General features: G+C 28.2%; 1 protein-coding gene across 1 annotated transcript in view; it reads left to right on the top strand.

Moving 5' to 3' along the window:
- Positions 1-26366, top strand: part of LOC145271805 (cell adhesion molecule Dscam2-like) — a 1042283-nt gene extending 1015917 nt beyond the window's left edge. The window contains exons 9-10 of the mRNA XM_080127011.1: positions 3568-3585; positions 19808-26366. Of these exons, the coding sequence (XP_079983137.1) occupies positions 3568-3585; positions 19808-19947 (158 nt within the window). The 3' untranslated portion in view covers positions 19948-26366. The remainder of the gene's footprint in view (positions 1-3567; positions 3586-19807) is intronic.
- Positions 26367-26851: the final 485 nt, after the last annotated feature.

Genomic DNA, 26851 nt, shown 5'->3' with positions numbered 1-26851 from the left:
TTCGGTCTTATCTCCAGACTTTATTCCATAGCATCTACACTTTAAGTCGACTTACAGCTGCCAAGTTCCCATTCTTTTCAATTTTGATCCCTTAGCAAGTATTTTTACTGACTAAAAACCAAATCAAATTCATTCCACAGGTACACCTCTCCTATATATCAAGTTTCAAGTATGTAGACTAAGAATTGACAGAGGAGTTTGGTAGAGACCGTTTCACAGACAGACAAGATCATTTATATAAATATATATATTGTGCAGTCTGTTATTAATCATGATAAAGCCTGTTCTAGGCGAAATATTGATTCAAACCATGATATTAAGTTCATTTTTTTTTAAATTTTTATTAGTCTTTCATTTTGCTTTATCGTCTATTTTTTACCTATACACATATGTAAATATATGTATAATATGTAGAGTACAAAGTGGACCTTGGGTTTACTTTTAGCAACCCCATGATTTTCGTTTTCCTTATTTTGTCTCTTAGTTCGATGAGCGATGTTTCCAAAAAAAGGGGAAGAATTGCTGTGTTGAAATCTATCCATATAACAATGACTAGTTTTTTTTTTTTTACCTTAAAGTGGTATTTTGGGTTTTTTGGGGGGTTTTTTAACGCCATACATAAAGTGGTTTCATGCCTAGTCTGGAGTGATTTCCATAAAATACTAGCTTTGCCAGGTTGTACAATACGTTTAAACATGATATTTTCATTTTTGCAAAATGCGTATGTATTGTTATAGAATAAATTCTCTATTGATTATTGCATATTACATGAAATAATTTGCCCAGTGGACTAATTCGCAAAAAAAAAAATAATAATGATAATGTCGTCCATCAAATTCCATCTGTGTGTTTTTTTTTTTTTATAATATCATGTCAACTGATATTTGGGCTTGACGATAAATGCTCTGGAAAAGTCACTTCTGATTAATGTTAGCTGTAAAATATGTAAAATAAGAATTGATTTGCAGCAATTTTAAATGGTACCTCTTCTTTTATCATAAATTGAACTCATTTATACGAAAAAATTAAAATAAACTTGAACGGGCTTGAACAGGGGACCATTCAATTTGAAGTCGAATACTCTACCACCAAGCTATATCTTCAGATGACAATAAATCTGTTTGTTTTTTGTTTTTTTTAAGAAGAAATGATTTGCTGAAATGTTATTATTCCCCTTGGCCAGTGTAACATGAAATATTCCTCTGTAAAAATTCTTGTAAATTGTAAATTATTTTTGAGAAAGATTATTTTTAAGATCGGATTTTTCCAATTTTCGATTCTTATCGGACAAATTTCTGTACAAAACATATCTAAGAACACTGCCAGACATATAAATTAGCTTTGTGTGAAATTTGCAAAAGATAAGCTTAGCTTTTCGGAACTTATGAAGAAGGAAGTCACACACACACACACACATCAAAAGTAAACATTCCAAACTAAAGATCATGTTATTTTATTAGTAATATAATTTGTCTTACATGTGTTTCGTTGAAGTGTAGGACGAATTATATTACTAATAAAACAATATGAGTATGATGTAAAGGCACCTTTAGTTTGGAATGTTTACTTTCAGATATATAAGCTCTGACAGTGTAAATTCATTTTTATTGAGCTTAATTGTGGCAATTTGAAAAAAAATTATTGAAAATATACATTAAAAGTATATATTTGTCTATAAACAAACGTATATATTTAATCAAGTTAAAATGAGATCATTGGTTCGAATGAGTGATAAACGTTTCATTGTTTTCAGATAAAAATGTTTTTTTTTTTATGTTTTCAGGCATGAATTTATTTAGTTTAATAAATTTTTTATATGATTTTCTCTTCTTCCCATGTATATTTTTCTTTCTTTTTTTCTCTCATGTGTCGTCAGCATCTTCTTTTTTTTACTAGCCCCTGTGCTAATGTTTCTTAAACTTTTTACAATTTCGTAACATTTAAAGTGAATGATATGTATGCAATAAAAATCATATGCCAGATCTTTCTCATTTTATTTTCATCAGTGTTAACAGGATAAATATTATTGTATATCTTGTTGAATAACTGGTTGCAGGGAAAATTAATATTTCTTAGTCAAATTTTGCAGTAATGCTTAATAAAATTAATATCATACATATATCACTAAATGATTGCAATATTTGTTTAATAACATAATAATAATAATAAATAATAATAATAATAATTGCCACTTGTGCATGAAAAGACATTTGTGAATTATGATAGATTAAAATAAAATGACAGTAAAACTTTAAGTACTTACTTGGTATTGAAAAATATTACCGTACACGAAATGTTACAGAAAATGATTAAATAAAATTTTAATAAAAAACAAAATTAATTTAGAAAGTTTCTGTTGTTGATGCTAAGGGGAGACAATCAGTGAGTCTCTAAAACGAGGATGTAATAATGACATACTTCTCTGGACTACGGAATTTATGAATTCAAATAAAAATATTGAATCATTTTGGGGTAATTTGGACCCATTTTGGACACTGAGATACCCTAAAAAGCCCTATACTTGTGGGATAGCCAATGGGAATGTTAGATTTAATGATACAAATGCATTTATAGTCAAAAAATGCACCCTGTGGCTTTCAATAAATGATTAAGTGTGTTCGGGGGCGAAATTTGGGCCATTTTCACGCGTTGACGCGGTCAAATCACATTTGGGGCCAGCGACCCTCCAATTTTGACCCGTTTTGAAAAAAATCACTTGTTCCTATCTATTTACATATAAATGAAGGTAATAAGCCACTTTTGGCATTTATTTGAAAAATTTTGTTTCTATAGCCTACCCCTACTGTTATTCATAACATTTGATTTTCTTGATTAAAAATAAAATTATTTTATCAATTTATGTGATTTTTAGAACATGATATTTTCGTTTCATCATAGATATGTACATCATACAGATTTTTCTTTATTTTTATTTTTTAATATAGGACGGATTCTGGATCAGAACTATATTCATTTTAAATGTTACTCTTCTCTTCTTTTTATCTTTAAAAATTATTTTTTACTTTGAAGATAAGACTTATTCAGATATGAACTAAATTTGTTTCTATAAATTATGTTCTTTTTTTCAGATACAATTATTTTCATTTGTTTTTAACAAATTAAAAAAAAAACGTCATAAGATCTTTTTAAAATAAAACACAAAAACAAAAAGTGCGTCACTTTTTTAACATTGCTATTAATGTGTATTTTTTTACTTATTTGCTTTTTGATATGAATTTATTTATTTACAATATTTATTTAAATATGAATTTTTTATTTTAAAAATGAATTTATTTATTCAAACATATTTATTTAAATATGAATCTATTTACTTTTAGATATGCATTTAACTTTGTTTTGTTTTTTACATTGAAAAAATATCCATATACTTATACAAAAAAGCATCAAAAGTTTACCATTTTAAGTATGGATGATCATAATATCACAAATACTATAAAGCATAAGAAAAACATTTGTATATTTCTGGAAGTATTTAGAAAATATTCAATACTTAGTTAGCTACAAAATGAACGTAAATTCTGATTGAGTGACTTAATCAACTTTCAGGTATTGGTGCAGAGCGAGGTAATGTAATATCATTTCATATATATATATATATATATATATATATATATATATATATATATATATCTTTGAATTCACATTGTGAGATGTAGTATTAGTTGATGTTGTTTTACTTCTTAATGAAACATAAAGTAAAGACCTTGAGAGTGAGTATGCAGATATCGGTGCCTGTGTAGATGAGTGATGTTTTAAACTAACGCATTTCAGGTGAAAACAGTATTACTTACTTACAGTAAAAATTTTTAAAATTACGAAAAATGATCCAGTAGAAAAAATAATTACAAGTAAAAATAGAATTCATTGATCTATTAAGTTTAATCGTATGTTTTAAAGTGGAAGTGTCATACGATTAATTCAGTCTGACAAACTAACTTATCTCCCTTGACTTTAAGGTCTGGAATATTTGTCACGGAATATCAAGAAGTAATTGTGGATGATTTTTTTTTTTCTTCTTCTTCTTTTTGTTAAAAATACAGCTACCACATTTACTGGATCATTTTTCATAATTCTTGGAATTTATACTATTTTCAGCATGACCTGTAAGTACGCAATGATAATTTCACATGAAATACGTTGGTTTAAAACATCACTCATCTACGCAAGCACTCAGATATTACTTTTATTGTTCATTTATTTTTCTTTTAGAAAAAAAATAATCGAGAAAAATGTGGTTCTTCGCAACGACAAAACTAAAGTCACAATTTCATGTGTGGAGGTCAGAGTTATCTCCCTTTGAGAAAAAACTGTTTTTAAACTATAGTTATGCCCCTTGGTTTTAATGATTACCCCCTCCCCTTAAAACTAAGGGGAAGAGGTAGTTTTTAACTCTAAATCTCGTCAATAATATGAGATCTAAGAAAATATTTTACTTTTACATATGTCTTCCTTCTTTTATAGAATGAACCACTGTCTAATAATACGGAACCACTATCTTGGGAATAGACATAATCCTGATTTCGTTTGATAACATTTCCCTGAAAAGAGATAGGATTCATTCTCAGAGAACTCTCCCTTCAATCCTGGCTCCAAGCCAGGAGCTTCAAAGGGGTTTCCTAAGAATAATGGGGGTACCTACAATAGCAGAGGTCTGAAGGCCTCCCAACACACCGGAGATTTATAGTTTGTTTTTTAAATGTTCTTTTAGACGATTTGATACCACACCTAGCGTATCTACTACCAGCTAAATTACTTGGGTTTTAACCCCATGCATACATCTTACCTCCAAGACCAACGCAGCATAATTTCCACACTCCTTATTCTCAATCATATTCTCGTTCTATAGCACTGAAAAGTTTACAATTTGCCACCTCTTTGAGACCTTGTCAATGACTACGATTATGTTCTGGGAGTGTTGTTACATGGGTTTTGTATCTTGATAATCGAAAAAAAATCCGATTAAACAAGGATGTACGATTTTGACCAAAACTAACACTTTTATACATCCTAACATCGCATGTGCATTTGAGAAGTTTTATCATCGCACAAGCAGAAAGACCCAGCTGATAAAATCAACTGTAGATTGTTTTATAAGACAGGGGCGCATTCAAAATGAATGTTTATTTTAAGAGCACAACTGAGCCATGATATTGACTTTTTGTACATTTCACTTTAATTCAAGTGATTATGTAAAAAATAATTTCATAAAATTAACAGTTGATTCTTTGATAAAAAAAGGGGCGCATTCAAAATTAATGTTTTTGTTTAGAGCACAATTGAATCATGATACTTGACTTTTGCATTTTAAACTTTAATTCAAGCCATTATTTACAGATGATTTTATTAAATCAACACTAGATTCTCTATAGTGCAATGTGGACTACAATGTATTGTGGACTAAATCACTGTGTGGAGGCATGTGAAGCTTCCTTCTAGTGCAGGGAGGCAATGGGTTCCTTAACTAGAGCAGGCAATCAATCGATTTGATTGAAAAATGGTGATTTAACCGATTTTGATAACAAAAGTATAGAAGGGTGGAACACTTGTTGATCTTTATTAAATCCTGGACAACGTCAAGTCTCCCTGCTAATTATTTATAAATCAAGCCCAAGAGCTGGAGCTTAACAGACAAATTGAAACCTTTTGAAACTTGTAAAAAGTTATTGATTTTAACTACAATTATACCATTATAACATACATAACAGTTATTTATTGCTATTAAAAACAACATTGTAAAAAAAAAAACTAAAAAACATTACAAATTCAGATTGATTATTGAAGATGAAATACTTTTAATATCAGATTAAGATTTCATCAAGGAAAGTATTTATCAAATCATAAAATTATCATCAATCATTTTTACTCAAAAGGTCTTTACTTAAGTGAGTGTTTCTGTATTTTGTATTGTGTTTCTACATTTTAATCTGGCACAACACCAATTTTTTCCCCAATTTATATTTGTTCAAGTTTGGAGTGTGATTTATTATTTTTATTAATTCTGTTTAATTGTTTGCGATTTGGTTGTTAGGATGGATTGATGTTACTTTAGTAAATTACAACAAAATGTATCATTTGCTAAAATAATGAATTTTATCAACCTTCTTCATTAGATTTTATCTTGTGAATGCATGCTGATATTTGTTTTACTGATTTAAAAAAATAAAATTATTATTACAACCACTAATAATAATCGAATTAAAATCCTTTGACTTTGGTAATGTGATTATGCCATACTTTATATATATATGAGAGAGATAGTAAGTTCTGAAAATATATGTCAATTAAGCTATACAGAATTTTCCATGTTTCATCCTCATGAGAATTCGTAAAGATGTGTGAGCATGTGTGCATGTAAAATGTCAATATGAAAACATATAAATGCTTATATCTTCCCTCTATTTATTTCTTATTTTTTATGCATAGAAATACAAAACGTTTTTTTAAAAAAAATTTTTTTCTAAAAGCACATAATTTTCAGCAGTTCCTTCAGCCTTTTTCATTATATTTTATACGCATAATATATATATATATATATATATATATATATATATATATATATATATATATATATATATATATATATATATATTAAATCCTGAGTTCGGATGTGTTTAACTGATGCGAAACTCGAGTCTTGGACTTCCGGTTTGTTAGCATTCTTGGCTCTTGTTAGCTGCGACATTGTCCGACTGTGGAAAATATTATATGCTCTCTCTATATATAACGTGTGTGCATAAAATAAAAGAAAGAGAGTGTGTGCGTGAGTGAACGATTATGTACATGAGCTTACATAAGTCATCTACACCTGAAAATGAATCATGAAATTAAACGTGCCCGTGAATGTTGTAACAAATTTACCATTCAACAAACAAACAAAATAATAGATAGAAGGCTTAACCAACAAGAATCTAGCGTTTATTTTTATAAACTACAATGCCTAAATGAAAGAATGCTTTCTAAATACACAAATATACATACTTATTTGTTTTATTAAAAAATAAGTATCAACTTGTATTTCTGTAGTTTTTGTTTCTTGATATCAGGTTTGTTTGTTGATAGAAATTATTCAATTATCTGAGTTTTGTTATTCAATCTTCCTCAATTATTTGCAAGACTATCTAAATGTTTTGTGATTGTCATTGAAAAAATCTCTGTTTATATTGTTGTGACAGTCCGTTCTTTGTGTCTTAAAGGTTTTAAATTATAAAATTTGTTGTAATCTCATGTTTGTAATGTCATCCATAAAAAAAAGAAAAACTGAAAACAATTTTTAAAGAAAAATTGGGAGGAAGTGATGGTGGATGAGTGGTTTACAATATGAAGTGAAAACTTGGGTTTTCCAAGTTCAAATTTAGCTTGTTCACAGAAACACTTTCGTCTTAAGATGCTGGCAACCTTCACCCTTCTGTAAGTACCCGGATGTCTTTCTAGAAAGTTATTTGAAAACGATTACCAACAATAGAATGATCTGATTCATACGAAATGAATGAATGAAAAAACTTTCTCTTTTCACTATACGTTTTTTTTAACATACTGAATTGCTAACCATTATTATGTAACTGATTTTATGTGTTTAATGTTTATACATTTTTGCTGACAAAGAAAAATTGCTACGGTATTTCTTGTCATATAAAATGCGTTTTAACATTAAAAAAAAAACGTCTAAAAATCTGCCTACATCTTACGATGAAACAGCAGATTTGTGCAAAATCACAAAAGTCAAAGAGTTCAGCTAGAGCTGTGCCTATGATGTCTTAAATCTATTCCAATGTAAAATCTTACCACTTATCATTTTATGTTGCTATTCATTACTACGTATTATTACTATGTGTGCGTGTGTGTATTTTTTCGAGTTTCACAGAAAAATTCCAGAGTTTGGCAAGATACACCTGAAGAAGGTTGGAGGTTAGATCGACTGGAAAATAACAATCAAGATGAGAACAGTAGTCTGAAGAATTTAAATGCAGTCGATCCTTGGGATACGGCATTACAAATTAGTAACAAAATACAGTATAGTATATAATACACATGTATATTAGCAAATAATATTATAAATAACCTCGTAAGGCGGGGCAAATACCGTAACCAGAGGGCATAAAACATTGTATTCCACATCGTAACCTGAAAAAAAAGTATCCTAGGGCCACCATATTACGGGGTTCTACTGTAATATGAATAAATCCTCAGATCAGCCGAAATGTTGTGAACATAACAATCAAAATGAGAATAGTAGTCTAAAGAATTCAAATAATATTAATAATAAATCCTCATCTCAAAAATTTAGAAACCTAAGAAAATAAGTGTAAAAATATCAGTTTCTTGATCATAACGACAAAAATTCAAAATTAGCAGACGACTTTTAAATCATGAATTGGATTTTAAATTGATTGTGCATTGTGGGGAGCAGGATCTTCTCTTTTCACTGGGTAATTGATGATTGCCCAGACGTGTATCATGTAAAAGAGTCCTATTTGATCACCAATGTTATGTCAGTTTTCCTCCTCTTAGATGTGTTGTCCTAGCAAGGATTGAGTCTAAGGTACTCTACTCTTCATCTACATCCAGAGGGAAGATATATTCCTAACAGCATTAGTAAAAATGATGCAATACCTCCAACAGAATGTGCCCATGCCAGCAACCACTATACCATTTCCACTTCAAAGCACACACACACACACACACACACACACACACACACACACACACACACAGAACTTGAATGCCTACTTGACATATCTAATGTCTCTGTTTTTCAGAACAACCTGACATGAGAATACTTTTCCCTACAAGTAAACCCTGACTAAATATTCAAAATTACTTTGCGGACCAAATAAAATCTCCTCGGCAGTTATTCTATTCCATTTCTAGATGTAAAATCTTACCATTTATCATTATACGTTACTATTTATTACTACATATTATTACTACGTGCGTGCGTGTGTATTTTTTCGAGTTTCACAGAAAAATTCCTGAGTTTGACAAGATACACCTGAAGAAGGTCAGAGGTTAGATTGAGCAAAACGTTGTGAAAATAACAATCAAGATGAGAACAGTAATCAGAAGAATTTAAATACAGTAGAACCTCGGGATACGGCATTAAAAATTATATCAATTTATTTAACTTACATTTTGTCTTTGAATAATAAAAAAACCAGGAGAGAAAGATGAGGAATGGTGCACCTTCTCCAAGTGATGTTACCTCAAGTAACAGCACGAAGCTGGATACTCGACCAGATTAGAAAAATTCTTGTCCTGAGATCCAGTTAAGTAAAATGAAATAAAACACATGGACACACATTCTAAGCAAGAAACAATTTTTAAAAATTAAAAAAAAACATAAAAACTTTTTCAGAAATAACATATTATTTGTCTTTTCTTTTTCTGGTCACAACGTTGCATGATAAGAGGTATGCCAATTTCACATTCCATCGATTGCTATTTGTCTTTGAATTACAGGAACAAATTCACTTTCTTCTTTCTCCATATTGTGATTTTGTGTACTTAACATTTTTTTCAAGCTATTTTAAGTTTTTTTTTTTTTATTTTTTTTATTTATTTATTTATTTTTAATTTAAAAACAGAAAATTACATTTTAAATATACTAAATTAATTTTTTTTCCAAACTATTTTTAGTCATGTATTCCAGCATTACTTGTACAAAAATTTCAAATCATTTCAGAACACTACAAAAATAGGTAACATTTTCGAAGGATTCTTCCAGTGTTTTTCTTTAGACTGAAAAAAAATAAAAAAGGAAAATTTTAATGCATAAAAATATTGTGTCCTTCTTTTAACATTTTTTTCTTTAGCAGCCATATTGAATAAACACACAAAAGCAATTTTATCATTCCGTTATGGAGTTTATTTTAAGTAAAGGGAATTCTTTAACATTGTTCATATATATATATATATATATATATATATATATATATATATATATATATATATATATATATATATATATAGTCTGGCTGCAAAATGCAATAAATGCCATTTTCAAAATTATGAAATTTCAACAATTGATCATACCCCAATATCATGTTTTACAGGATAATTTCTTTTTGCTTTTATTTAGAATAAACCTCTTGTCGATGTCCAGATGTAATATATTCGTCTTTTATTGTTTAATGCCTCAATTTAAATAAAATGGATTTATTTGCATCTTGCATTCAAACTTTTCATATATATATATACGTATATATATATATATATATATATATATATATATATATATATATATACTCAACACCGTTTGCTTCTGACTTTTAAACTGGGTCGCCTATTCATCTAAATAGCCTATATAAATGTGATTACGTTTCAGTACTGACTGTACTTCATTGGAGCCAAAGTTTAGAATGACAATTTTCATGACAAACTTCGACCCTAATGAAATAAAATTGATGTTGAAACGTGATAGCAATTATATAAGTCATTTTAAATGTTTATATAAAGTTTATTTATAAAGCTCTACCTTGTATTGATCACTTTGGAGAAAATATAGGTTTTAACTTCATCTTATCAATATATTAGAACTTGTTATATATATATATATATATATATATATATATATATATATATATATATATATGAGAAAGAGAAAGTTATCTAAAGTAACTATATATTTTGAAAAATAGGACGAATTGTTAAAGATCTCAAAATATATTTCTATCAAAATATGTGCTGCAAAGAAATAGTGTTCAGTGTCTCTCTAGAACTCAAAGTGATAAAGTTGCTTTTCAGAAGAAACTTCAGTTTTCTGAAAATTTAACAACTCATTGAATTTTTCCGGTGATACATCCTCTTGTATCTTTAATTCTCAAGCATTTCTAACTTTTTATGGTGTATGTTATCACACCCCATCTGTGCTTCTATTTCATGCATGGGCAACTCAGAGATCACGAATTAAGTCAGGCTTGTGAAAGCTTTTCCTGTGGCATGCATAGACCTTTAATAAAGATGATTGTTTTTAAGGAAAATATTTTAAAAATTAAAAGTGATTATCACAAATACCACTAATACAACACGGAAACTTTTAGGCTGGGTATGACATTGGCTAAGTGGTTAATGACATAGGCTGAAAACCTGGCTGTGCCAAGTTCGAATTCAGTTTGTTCCACAGAAAAATTTTCATTAAACCCATACCTGTTCTTGTGCCTAACCTTTTGGAAAGGAGGTTTTGAGGCTGGCCTCAGGCTAACATAAAACGACTGAAAATCAGATCCACTGTATTTATAGAAATTCTTTGTATTATATGAGTGACATTTTGTTCTTATAATAAAATTAATAAATTATATCATCTAATAAATTTATTTTAGATATTACGATCGCTTCTTAAATATGAAAAGAGTATTTTATTAATAAGTAGCAGGGGCGTCTGCACTAGCCAGGTCGGAAAATATGCTTAAATATACTTTAATTCATGCAGAGTTTGTATTTATTAATGACAGAGTCAATTCTCAATTGAATATTATATTGTATATTTGTACAGTACTGATTTCAAAATTTAAAAAAACATGACTTGATTGTCATCAGTTAAAATTGAAACCAAAACATTTAGCACTCCAGCTGTATTCCCTACCGATGTAGCTATCAAGAAATAGATAAGAAAAATTTAATATTAAACGATTCGAAGAAATGAATTGAATTTGGCATGTGCAGAAAGAAATAGAAATATATCAGCAAATTGAAATGAATGTTTTACATTTCAACTTGCCAACATTTTTCTGTGTGCATTGTTTATCAATCCAAATAAAGATTTTACTTATAAACCGTTATTGATTATTATTTCCTAACAATTTCGGTGTTATGTGACCAGTAGCTTAAGAGTTTACCGGTTAAATAATTACACACAGACCCTCTCACACACACACACACACACACACACACACACACACACACACACACACACACACACACACACACACATCTACCGTTTTATTTATATAGATCAGATTCAGGAATGAATAAAAATCAATAGTTACATATATCTATTAGTGATAGAACGATTGCAATATTTTTCCCAATTCCAATAAAATTATCGATTCCGATTTTTTGTAAATCTCTATAGAGTTTTTTTTTGGGGGGGGGGATAACCATAAAACCTATGTAATATGTGTATATATTTTGGCAAACGTCAAAATACATGTATGGGAATTTGATCAATTTTTACTAGTAGTTTAAAAGCAATAAATATTTATTATTTTATCATTAGTACCAGCAATTGAAAATTAAGTTTTGTAACTAAAGCCAAACAAAGAAAAAAATAAATTAAAAGAATCGTTTTTGATATTGGAAAATTTGCACAAATTTTGCAGATTTCGATACTGATTCCAAAAGTTTCGATTTTTTTTTATTCTTGATTTTGATGAATCGTCCCAACACTAATATCTATACCTATGTGTGAATACATATGCATAGTCTATAATCTGGACTCTGGCGCGTGTCCAGGTTGAGAAAACTTAATCTGGCGCACACATGAACATTGGTTATCAATCGATGTTCTACGTTTCTCAGCAACAATGTAATTTGGAAATAGAAAATTTAACAATTTAAGTTTTGTAAAGAGACACATTCGCACTAAAGATGACAGCAGCATTTAAAACAAAATATATAGTTACTTTGAAGACATCTTGTTTCAGAAAAATTCTATTTTTATTACATTCTTACCAAATATTGATTTTATGTTGGTGATTGTGTTTATTAAACTTATGAATCCTCACAATATATTTTAAAAGTCCATGGAACGTTCGTTTTCAATATAAAAACAGTTAAATTATTGTTTCAATAATCAAATGACAAAAAAGAACATAGTTTTGCAACTTTTGTGAAATCTTGTAACAACCCTTCACAACTTTTATTTATTATATGTGCGATGCTCTTTTTCCTTAATCAAACTCATCCTTTGCCATTTATTGATTTTTCCTAACAATATTTATTGATTTGTTTGAATATTATTATCTTTTTAACAGTTTTTATGTCGTTTGTCTTTTTGTTGTTGCATCATGAAAACTATTTTGTTTTTTACTTACATTTTGTCTTTGAATAATAAAAAAAAGGCAGGAAAGAAAAATTATTTTGATAAGTTTTCCGGTTTTTAATCACTTATTTGATTGTCTGGGTTTGGATTTTTAACACACATTACAGATATATATAGTAAATTTTGAAAATCTATTTATATTATAACTCATTTTAGCCCTACGAGAATGCCACACGGAAGCCTCTGTGTAGCTTAATTGCCATAAATATATTTTCATAACTTACTATCTCGCTCTATTTGCATATTGAGCATTGTTGAACTAAATACCAAAACTTGATATATAAAATATTATATCACCTTATAATATTTTATGTGATTACATAATATATATATATATATATATATATATATATATATATATATATATATATATATATATATATATATGAACAAATGATTAATAAAACATGTTAAAAGACATCTTGTGCTTCTTTTTTTAAAATTAAATATGTTTTTAACTCTTTTTCAAGATGTCTTTTAATATGTTTTATTAATCATTTGTTCATATTATAAGCTCTATTTCCTTTTCGGTTTTATTGAGCTTTTTACAACTGGCTGAGTTTATTTTACTTGTAAATATTAATTCTTTAATATTTATAATATATTTTAAGTTTATCATTTTGATTACCTTGGTAAACTTATTGTAACTTATATATATATATATATATATATATCGGGCTAACAACTAAATTTCCGCAGTTTTTTAAAAATTTTCATTGAAAAAGTATACTAAAAATAAACTAAAATGAATCAGTGATATTCTATTTTGCTGTTTACAACTTCTTTTCAAAGTTGAACAAGATTTTAAATACGTCGTTTTGGAAATCAAACAACAAAATATATAAAAAAACAAAAAGAAAGAAATGTGGAAAATGTTAATTTTTTTTTAGAATTTGACATTCCATTTTAATGATTTCAAAATAAACAAAAACTAGCCTATATTATCAAAAAAAAAAGAGAGATTACAAAATTATTCCAAAACAATTAAAAAAAAAATACACAGATTCAAAAATTTACAGAACTGCCGGGAACTTAGTTAAGAGCTATATATATATATATATATATATATATATATATATATATATATATATATATATATATATATATATATCTTGTTTTATTCGATATTTAATTTAATAATATATTATTTCAGCTTTTTTTTATCCTCACCGTCCTCTCTTTTTTCCTACTTCTCTCTTTAACTCCAACATAATAACCCTCTTTCTGATTTGCAAAGAAGACGCTCGATTTTCATTCCAGTTGCACACTGTATAGTTGTTATCATAAATTACAAACATATTTTGCATGACACTTCCAGATTCACAGAGAGCACAGTAAATCGTGATAATGACAATGATTTTACTTGATCTTTTATTATTTGGTATTATTGATTATTATTGTTGTTGTTGTTATTATTATCATCATTATTATTATTATCATCATCATCATCATCAGCTTAAAACATTCACAGTAAAACTCTTTCTACTATAACCTAAAAGTAGATTCCTTTCTTTCGCCATGACTAGCACGAAATGGAATTTCTATGCACAGACATTCTTTATAAGAAGTTCTAATCTATGGAACACATTACAATGGGACATCTTCTCTGCAGATTAAAACATAGCCATCTTTAAATCTAATGTCAACAGTTACTTCTCATCAACTGCATTTATAATTAATCAAATTTTGTTTATTCCATTCATTATTTTCATAATATTCTTCATCATTGAACTTACAATTCATTCATCTAATTAACATTCCTCCTCGAATGACTTGTCACCTTCATAATAGATGACAGATTAGTAAAAAAAAAAAATAATAAAAATCTTATGCAATGGATGCCTTTATATTCAAAAACGATTGTCATTCTACATATATTATTTCGGATATTTTCAGACTACTGTTAATCTGCTATTAAAATAGAATGTCAGTTTATTTAATCAATTAAATCAAAATATTTTATTGAGTTTAATTATGGATTGAAAACGTCTGCTGCAAAGAAGGGGATCTAGAAAACTTCTCACACCTGCACGGATTGTTGTCACATCTGGTATGGTGCAACAGCCATTAATCCTAGATAGTGTCTGAAAAAGAGTCTCTAACCTCACTACCTATAAATCTCCAGCCTCTGCCCCATCATCATAACATTGCACCCCTGTGCTTATTTTACAAGTACTAGAATGAAATGTGCTCCAAAGAACTTGCTGTACTTGTGCTTCCTCAATGTAAATACTCCCAACCAACCTGACAATCAGCAAAATCCCACCCCATCACTGTACAGCTTCCCAGATGCGGGCAGGTTTTTTACTCTAATAGCTTCTTTCCTCGAACTGCTTGTCTTTGAAATTCTCTCTTTGCACTCTGCTTCTCTGACCAACATGCATAAATTTAAATGTAATGTGAACAAACATCTAACTGCACAACTCCCTACTTAGAATGGTATCTAATCCGCAGTATCTTCTTACATCTCAATGGCGATGTGGCTTGTTTGGGGTAAATATGAATTTTTTAAAAAAATGTAACTCTTTACGTTTCTGAATTTTTGAGATGAGGATTGATTATTCATATTATTTGGAATCTTCGGATTACTGTTCTCATCTTCAAGGACATGTGGCACAGTGATTAGAGTACTTAGAAAAATCAATTGTAAAAAGTGATATGCTCCTGAAGTTTGAAGGTTCAATTCTCAGTGTGGGCGACCAAAAAATACAATTACGAATTACTTAGGACCTCTATCCAGTAATGACTGACAGAACAAGAGCATCCTAGTTCTGTGAAATAAATAAAAGGTTCTATTCGAAATTCCGTCCAAATTCCTGAGCTGAATTCAACATGATACACCTGAAGAATGTCGGAGATTACGTCGAACGATACGTTGTAAAAATGACACTACAGATGAGAACAGTAGTCTGAATATTCCAAATAATACATATAACTCTTTGTATCATTTAAATCATTTAGATTACTGTTCTTATCTTGAGTGTTATTCTCACTGATATTATATTTTGAGTTTTTGAGATGAGGATTGATTATTTAGAGTATTTTGATTGTGAAAATAACACTGAAGATGAGAACAATAGTCTGAAGACTATTGTTCTCATCTTCAGTGTTTATAATCAAAACACTACAAATTATCAATCCGCATCTCAAAAATTCAGAAATATAATAGAATGTATTTTTAGTCTAAAATGCACATCCAACTATAATTTTATTTTCTGTCCTGAAATAAATGTTACTAGCGAATGGGGTGGGGCTTTGCCCGGTCGTAAAATATGCTTAAATATAATACTTTAATTTGTCCAGATTTCGTATATATTATAATAGAGTCGTGATTTCAAAAGATAAAAAAAAAAGTATTTGGGTGCTATCAGCTAAAATCGAAACCAAAAGCAAAACTAGTATTCAAAGCTGGTGACGTTACCACTGTACCAATACGCCTATGATACGCATATGAATGGATTAAAAATAAACTGAGATGAATGTACTAAATGTATAACCATTTTTTTTTTTTAATTTTTGACCCCTTAGAAACTATTTTAACTGACTAAAGATTCATAAAAGAGCTGTCCATAAAAAATCCAACCATTTGAGGCCCTTAGTGTTGCTCTGCGACTTTTAGTTTCGGAAGAGATAGTTTGAAAATATGAAGACAGACGGCCATAGTGAGTTTTATAAATTTGATTAAATTAAAATTAGACATTATTAATCATTTTTATTTTCATAAAGATTAAAATTATAGAATACAATTCAGCAAAACTTAATCCCTTTTTCTTGGCATTTGGGTTAGGAAAAAGTGTAGTACATGGTTTGATACTACACTTCAGCTTTTCTATCTTTGATCAGTGAAGGAGAAATCCTTCTAGACTGTGCAATTTGTAATTTTGTCTCAATCGAGAGCTGGATGGTCTGTCTTCACATTAAATTCCGATCTTGTGTCTAACTCTGCTCTCCTAGGGAGGCAAGTAAATTGCTTAAGATGCTAAATGGCTCGAATGTATATATTTTGAAACATATGTTCTTGATATATAAAATCACGCTTTTATTTTTTTAATATTCATAAATGATAACAAGCGGGGTCACAAGATGAAAAATTTCAAAAACGAATAAACGATTTTGTATGTTATCTCCCTTGGATTTTAAAATGAACAACTGTAGAGTTATCTCCCTTAGATTTCCGCAAAAACTGTATGAGATTGTCTTTTATGCAGTGTTATTAAATTGAAAGAAAATGTATTTCTTTAAAAAAAGTTCTTAAATATTCATTATAAACATTTATTATATGAATATAATGAAGTTATGAAAGAAAGGAAAGAGAATAAATAAATATATAACAGGTCGGAGTGAAAATAGAAAAGGCGGAGTTCTCTCCCCTACTCTATGACCACTAATAGTCACACGTTACTTTTGATTCTTCGTTATTGTACCTATTTACTATGCCTCCCCACGGGACAGAGTTAGACACTAGGGTCGTTTTTTAACGTGGAGAAAAGGTACAAAAATAAAAATTGTCTCAGTCGTGAAGGACCCCTCCTTCACCGAAAGAGAACAAGAAACAGAAGTGCAGCAGTGCAGCACTGCTGCACTTCTGTTTCTTGTTCTCTTTCTGCACTGCTGCAGTGCTGCACTGCTGCTGCTGCTGCAGTGCTGCACTGCTGCTGCACTTCTGTTTCTTGTTCTCTTTCGGTGAAAGCACCTGAAGAACAGATACTACACCTTGATCTTGTCCCGATTCTTCGTTATTGTAGCGAAATTCGAAAATTGAAATATTTAATTTCAAGTGTATGGAAAATATCCAAAAATTACGAAAAACGATAAGGTAGACAATTATTATTGAAAAACAGTTTTTGAAGACAATTAGCGAAAATTAAGTTTTGCTAAATTGACTAAAGATTTTAAGTTTTCATAAAAGAAGCGGTTCAAGGAAAAAAGTTATCAGAATGGAAAGTTTTCTGGCATCTAGAGATTTCTATCATGAAGAGGTGGGATTTTGCTGCTAGTTGGATTGATCGGAGGTATTTTTGTCCATGGGGCGCAAGTGTAGTATATTCATTGAAACACATTTTGTGGAAATAACATAAGAACAGGAATGCAAATCTATGTTGATCTGACAGATACTGACGCTTGACAGAGACATGTATATATATATATATATATATACATATATATATATATATACGTTTATATACATATCTATTGTATATATATATATATATATATATATATATATATATATACACACATTACATATTTATATACAGGGTGTCTCATAATGATCTGACACATTTGTAGGTAAAAAAAATTTAAATAACAATTAAATAAAAAAAAGTTTATTTTTTAAATGCACTTAGAATTCCATTTTATTTCACACAATCTTAAATATTAAATCGGCCAAATATTTCCCTTCATTGCTAAGACACAATTGTGCACGTTCACAAAAGTTTTTAATAACTCGATGGATCATTTCGAGTGGAATAGCAGCAATTTCAGAACGAATAGCTTGTTTTGATTCTTCAAGAGAACAAAAGTGGTGGCTGAATATTTTTAACTTTAAATATCCCCACAATAAATATTCATAGGGGTTTAGAGCAGGTGATATTGCGGGCCAACCAATATCACCATAAAAAAATCAAATAATTCGGGAACATTTCCTTAAATAAATGCGTAAATACAGATATAAATGAATTTTGACCAAATTAAAATAAAATGGCATTATAAAATGGTTATTTTTTTTTTAATCAACAAATGTGTAAGATCATTTTGAGACATCTTGTACATACATATATATATGTGTGTGTGTGTGTGTGTGTGTGTGTGTAGATACATATACATTACATATATAGATACATATACTTCCTGTTCTAATATTGGATCAGAACAGGAAGTATAAGAATGAGCCTATACACACATTACATATATATAATACACACACACACACATATATATATATATATATATATATATATATATATATATATATATATATATATATAACGCATATACATGCATTTTGCATAGTTTTTAAAATATAATATAAATATATATTTTAATATTTTATAAATATATTTTAAAAAGAGGATACATGCCACTCTCCATTTGGGGGTATCAAATTGGTAAAAGGGAAAATTATTCACAACTCGCATTTCGGTACAAATGCACTGATGTATAAATAATCGAATTCATTCAAAAAGTATCGCAAACAAAAACAAATAACATCTGCAAGTTACATATATATATATATATATATATATATATATAAATATATATATATATACACATACATATCTATACACACATACATATCTATACAAACATATATATTACACATAACATATATATATATACACACACACACACATATATTACATATCTATATTGCATATATATATATATATATACACACATATTATGTAAGGTGTGTAATATATATGTTATATATATATATATATATATATTACACACATGTATAAAAAAAAAAGAATGAAATAATAAAATAAAGTAAAATTACATGTTTTACAAGTTTACTATAATCAAAAATTGCAACAAAGGGTAATTTGATGAAAATGTCTTTTAATCCATGGATTTTCAAAGACAAACCTTTTCATCAGAAGAGGAAAAAGCCAATAAATGACTAATCATTGTTAAATATTAATTTGAAAAGTTTACAGAACAATTATGAGTTACATAAAAAGAAAATCACGTAATAATTAGCCTTCATTAATATTAATTGACTATGTTTTTATCTGTTTCTAGGTACTCGAACAAATGGTGACCAGAAACAACAAAATACATCCAAGTCATCAAAGTGTTCAGCTTCTTCAGCAAGATGGTGGCTGGTGTTTGGTCTTATATCATTACTCTACCTAAACGGTGCAACTGTGCTAGGGCCATAGCTGTGGAATATTTGCAAGTTGTACATGACAACTCTGAAATCTCTAAAAAGAAAAGAATGAGAACAGAATCCAAATGAGACGTCCCATTTATCAGCAGCAGCAAGTCAAGACAGAAGCTTCACTGAAGAACAAAAATCGAAAATCTTTTCAAAGATTTTTTTTACCTAAACAAAGTTAACAACTTATTAATAGCATCTTTTCTTTTTCTTTTTTCATTTATTTGAGATATTTGTTTTTTTTTTTTAGTTTTTACTTTATAAGCTCATTGGAAGAAATTTGTATATATATATATATATATATATATATATATATATATATATATATATATATATATATATAATTAATATATTTTAATATATATATATATTAAAAAATTAATTATAATCGTTTGAAAAAAATTAACATTTTTATTATTATTATTATCAATATTAACGATACTAATATTCAGTACTGGATTTATTTAGTCATGTTTTCCGGAAAAATCAAGGCTAAAATACCAAATGTTGAAGATGGTGGTCGGCGTTACAACAAACCAAACGACGGATCATTTTGGACGGAGGAATATCGATCCGATAGAGGGAAAAATGGGGAGAAGGATACGGATCGACAGCACAGAAAATGGAAAAAAAGAAGATAAAACTTTTCGAAAACAAAAAAGAATGGTGAAAAAATAAATTAGAAACAAAACGAATTAAAAAAAAAAAACATTTCTGAGAAGTTCTTCATGTTATATTATTAACCTCTCTCCCCCTTACCCTACTTTTTTGAAAATATAAAGTGAATATGTAAAATAAGTTTAAAAAATGTTTAAAAAAAGAAAGCAAAACAAACCTAGACACCAAACTAAAGGTGTTGAGTACAATCATGGTTATAAACATGAACAAAAATTATTCTTCCGTTTATGATGACAAATAAAAAATTTTTAAAAATTAAAAAAAAACTTATGAAGACTAAACATTTTCTCTGATACCTAATGGTAATATTTTCTAACTAAAGTAAGCAAAAATTAAATAGACTAAAAAATGAAAAAAAAAAATGATAAAAAGAAATGAAAGAAAAGCCATTTGATACTCAGAGAACATTTTTTTTTTTGTTTAGTATATTTTTTTGTTGGCGTCACTCTTGAATGGAGAGCAGGACTGAATTTCACAATTTGTTTTTTTCCCCTTTGGTTTTTCCATTTTCCCTCTAAATTCTACACACCTGTTCCCTTCTCTTTGTATGTCTATTTTCCAAACTTGATAAATAATGAATTACACATCAACACCTACATAAATTCATGTATGTGTAGGTGTGTATTCATATATATATATATATATATATATATATATATATATATATATATATTTGTATATATCTACACTTGCATATAGTGTGTATTTCTTGTTTTGATGATGACATAGTCATATCAAAATAGTTCACAATAACTATGAGCCTATATACTTGGGGCAGACTCACTATCATGTATAGCAACACACAAACACACACAAACACACACACACACACACACTCAATAAAGTGGTACAACTCTCCTCTCAATCCCTTGGATCAGAACAGGAAGTATAAGAGTAACAACAATGCAATGAATATTTGAAGAAAGCATTAAAAATATATGTAAAAGTTTGTTTAATGAAAATACACCCGATAGAATATGTTAGTATAGACAGGAATAAGGTAATAATAATTAAAAGTAAACAGACTAAATTAACAGAAACAAATTGATACAAAATCATGTTTCTGTTGATCGAATAGTTCGTTTCATTTATGAAACTTTTCATGACAAAGTTTAATAATGGGAACGAAATATTCAATAAGAAAAAAACATGATTTTGTAGTTATTTTTTCTGTTCTCTTTAGTTTTTTCTTCGTTTATTATCTTCTTCCTATCTATACCAACATACTGAAATGTTCATAAGTAATACTAATTATGGTAATATGCTAATAAGAAATCAAAGCAGCCAAAATTTTCTAGAACATAAAGAAATGATTCGGAAAAAAAAAATTAAAGTAATTTGGTTTTATTTTGTTTAGTTTTTCTTGTTCATTGTTTGCTTTTATTTTTATTCCTGTACAAAAAATAATCAAATAAAAAAAAAATCAAAACAAAAAAAATCACTGCACTGGTATTGGAACTAAACCTATTGTTAAAAAACGAAAAGAAAACAGTTATTAAATAACTTGTGGCAGTTGGATCATTACTATTTTCATTATTATTATTAATTATTATTATTATTATTATTATTATTAATATTTCAATAAAGATAATACTATCTGTTGAATTAAAATAGGCTCTGTTGATATAATGTGTGCCTATTTTATGAGTTGGCTATGTTTTTAAGTTACATTTTTAGATTTATCTGATGCTGGTAAATTTTTCTTTTCTTTTTTCCCCCTTATTTCTCCCTCTGTATGAAAAAAATTGAGAAAAATATTTTGTTATACCTTCAAAACCACAAAACCTCCCAGAAACTTCATTGCTGCTATTTTGTTTCTTTCCTTGTAGCCATTTTTTCTATTGATTTCTGCTTGACTATCCAAATATCATTCTGCTGCACTATTTCCTGGAAGAAGACAAAGAAAAAAAAATTATTATAATCATCATCTATCAATATGCAATAGGTAGTCTTTGAAAAAAAATTACATAAGAAATGTGAGCATGAACTTTTTAATTTGAAAAAAAAAATATGAGAGATTTTATTTTGAATAAAGATGTAAGTTTCTGAATGATTTTAGAATTATTTTGGGGTAATTTAATTTTTAGATTCATGTAAAATATAGAATTGTATTTTAACTTTTATTTTAGTATAAAATAAATTCGGTTTTAGTTTTGTTATGATAACAACCTTGTATATTTATTAATGTTAATTAATAAATATACAAGGTTGTTATCACATGAAAAGAACAACCAATACATTAATATAAGCAAGACAGAAAGCTTTATTTGCAATAGATGGTAAAACAATAATTAGATAAACATTAGGAAGATCATACTAGAAGCAAAACATTTATCAGTTAACTATTTATATTAGATCCATATGTAAAAGAGGTGATTTAAACTGTTCAATTACAAAAAAATTGAAAACATTTCATCGTAAAATGTTAAATTTTCATTATTTTTCATCATTATTTATGATTAAAATGATTGAACAATGTTTTTTTTTTTGTGTGTGTGTGTGTGTGTGATAATTTAGGATTTTCTTTAACACATATTACTACTTTTATATAAATACTAACTCTACCTACCCAGAATAGCCTGGATGAAAGCATATTACCGGTTGGAAGTATTAAGACAAATAAGTAAAAAAAATGAAAATGAATAAAATAAACAGAAAATTTCAAGTAATATCTAAAAATTCTACTTGAGAAGAAAATGTAAAGATGACTATATTTTGAATTAAGCAAAAATTTGTTACTCTGCAGCACAAAAAAAAATGTGAGCCGGGTAAATTATATTTGCAAAGAAATGAAATCTTATTTAAACTTATTGGTCTTAATAACGTGCATCAACGGTCAACGAAAGAAAAAAGCTAGGCAGAATCAAATATCGATTTTTATATTTTATGTATAAGATGCTATTTTGGTCATAAGTAGAAAATCGAGTGCATTTAATTTTATAGAGTAGATATCTTCCTTATATAACAATATGCTAAGGCGATTTATGTTCATGGATATGTCATCCACCTTTCATACACATTAAAAATATGCGATCGTCTGATCAGCAAAGATTGTGATTGGTGATTAGTCTGATATCGCTAGGGTAAACAATTTTGATTTTACTCATTTTAAAATGAATCGTTCCAAAATCAAATTATGTTGACTAAAAAAATTAAATTTTAAATAAAAATATTTCAAAAAGTAACGTTCATTTCATTGGTTTAAAGGATACTTCAAAACGATTATTTTTTTGGTAAGAAGACAAGAATAGTTATTGCTTTAAAAAGAATTGCTACTATTTTAACTAAATAAACAAAAAAATAGATATATTTGTTTTATTTTTAATGAATATTTACCAGAAGATGACAATTATTTCTATGAGGGAAGATATTTCTTATTGACTGTATTAACCGTGACAGACATTTCTTATTTCAAAAGGAATATCATTATTAACAGTAAATTATGCAGATTTATGTAAAAAGTACCGTGGAATTTCCACAGAATCCCGTAGCATATTATTATTATTATTATTATGATCCAAAACCTGATCCATGGTCGCGTCAACATCTTCCAGCAACTTATGGTAATCTGCTAGAAAAGCCAACATGATTATTTAATCAGTAATTAGCTGCTAATTGAAGTTAATAGAAAAGAAATCTTTTACTATTCTTAAAAACAAATTGTTTTCGATCATAGTTGTTTCATATAAAAAAAAAATTTTTTTAAACATTTATTAAAAAAAAAAGTTTATATACTTTTCTTGAAAAAAAAAAAAATTTCTTTCATATAATTAAACTTACGGTAAGTCTTATCATGTGTTAAAGTTTTGTTTTCAGGTTTTTTGAATTTATCATCTGGCAGTGTTCAAGTTGGCTTTTCCGGTAACTTTTCCAGCTGCTTACTATAAACTGCTGGAAGATTCTGACGTGGTATTTGGTCGAGTTCTAGATCAGCACCATTATTATTATTACATAAGTAAATAAGAAAGATGATACAAGTGCTTTTTTGAACATAAATTCGTTAGTTCTTTTGAATTCTCCTACTAATCTGATTTTCTTCATCTTTTAACTTCATCCCTCATGCTTTCTTTTTTCTCATGATCATAGATAGCAATTCTTAGTTTTTGCTAAACTCCTTTAATTAGTTCTGTTATCCCCTTCTCTTAAATTTATTTCTTTTTCTTTTTATTTATCCAGCTGGATAAGTATACGCATTTCAGAAGTAAATAAAATTTCTATGAAAATAATTATGCTCGTCTTAATATTATTTTTTTTTATTTGACGTTTTGTTTGTTTTATATATTAAAAAAAAAATCCATTGGTTTAAAAAAAAAAAAATGTTTATATTTTATTTGCTTATTGTTGTTTTTATTATTATTGCTGCACTATTTTTATTTTTTATTTTACATCTAAATACTTTTTGTTTTGTCTGGCTGAAAAAAAAAGATTTTAATAATTAAGCATAGACATATACATTTATCAGCAAAAGTTATGCATGTTTACGCGATGACTGCTATGTAGAGTATAAATAGAACCTGCTCGGTTGAGTGAGGAGCTCTTCGGCGAAAAGAAGAAAAGACAGTAAGCCTGACGATAAGGATTTCATAAATTCGACAACACAAGTTACAAAACGTTTTGGTGGATGTCATCTTCGACCTTCTTCAGGTGTATCTTGTGGAACTCAGGAATATTTCTGTCAAACTCGGGAATCTGCATGGAATTTCAAACAAAACCTTTTATTTAATCCACAGGGGTAGCATGGTTTCATTGCATCAACCCTGATTAGGTGAAGTCCTAAGTAATTCGCAATTGCATTTTGAGTGTCACCCACATCTTCAACCTCCAGAAGAATGTAACTTTACAACTGAATTTTACCTGGTACTTTATCCACTATGGCATGGGTTCAAATAGTACGAATAATCAATCCTCATCTTAAAAAATTAAAAACAAGTTTTAAACTTCAAATTTAATAAAACAAATATTTCACACTAACAACAACAAAACAAACAAAAAAAAGAATAAACACTTCAGCAACACAAAGTGTGATGTTTGCTATATAAAGTATAAATAGAACCAGCTCAATCGAGAAGAGCTCTTCAATGAAAGGAAGAAGAGACAGTAAACCTGATGATGAGGATTTCACAAATTCACCAACATAAGTTATAATCTTCAAATTTAACAAAACAATTTAACAAAACGATCTTTATTTTTTCATGTTAGTATGAAGATACTAACAAAAGAAAATCAAACAACACAGGATGTGATGTTTGCTATAGTATAAATAATCGGTTGAGTGAGGAGCTCTTCAGAGAAAAAGAAGAAGAGGCAGTAAAACAAGTCTTGCTGAACATCTATGATTGTCTGTTGAAATAGTAAAAGTCAGTTACTTTCAAGCAAGGCAAAGGGGAGTATTTTCTACTGGAAAGTGGATTTTGTTAGTTTTGTTTTATGTATTAGGATTTGAAAATGAAATTTCATCAGTTGACTGAGTCATTATCAAAACCTGTCACCAGAAATTCTGTGAAGGAAATGTTGACACTTTATTAAATAACATAAGTGTTTTTTTTTTTGTTGTTTTTTTTTTCCTTAGTATTTCAACGTTATTTTCATTATTATTATTATTTTATAAAATAAATGTCTATATTATGTTAGCAGTCATCCTACACCAGTGGGAATTGCCTCCCTGTGTTTAACATGTTTAATGTAAACTCGTGCCCAGCGTGAATAAAATGAGATTCTGCAGTCAGCTATCTTCGTCTCAACTGATATGCTTCGTCTTGTCTTATTTTCCTGGTAAAAACAGCCCATGGCTTCCACTTTTAAATTTACGTGCTTACTCTTAAGTAATACTAAAAAGGATATCTGAAAGAAAGAAAAAACAATAAAAAACAAACAATTGGAAGTATTTAAAAAATGTATATTAATCCTTAAAAAAACGGCCATATTTTTTTCAACCAACAATTATTGATTTAGTGAATATTTCCAGTTTTTTAATGTGCAATTAATTATCGATAATATAATTTCTCTTCAGTGATATTAAACTCACTCAAATGGTGAGATCAAATAAAGCAATTAAAAACAATTTTTAAACTTCTTTTAAAAGAAATTCATACGAAATTGTTTTCAAGTGAAATATTTTATTTTTTGATGACCTTATTATTGTCAAGGTCAGATCCAAACAGCCATATCAAACAGTGGGAAAGGTTTTCAATCTTTATTTTCATTTTTTTTTTTTTTTTTCATGTTAAATG

Source organism: Euprymna scolopes, chromosome 4 (assembly GCF_053919585.1).
Source record: "Euprymna scolopes isolate OS-2025 chromosome 4, ASM5391958v1, whole genome shotgun sequence".
In the NCBI taxonomy this organism is placed as follows: domain Eukaryota; kingdom Metazoa; phylum Mollusca; class Cephalopoda; order Sepiida; family Sepiolidae; genus Euprymna; species Euprymna scolopes.
Note: the sequence above shows the minus strand (reverse complement) of the source record. Positions and strands in the feature narration are given on the sequence as shown.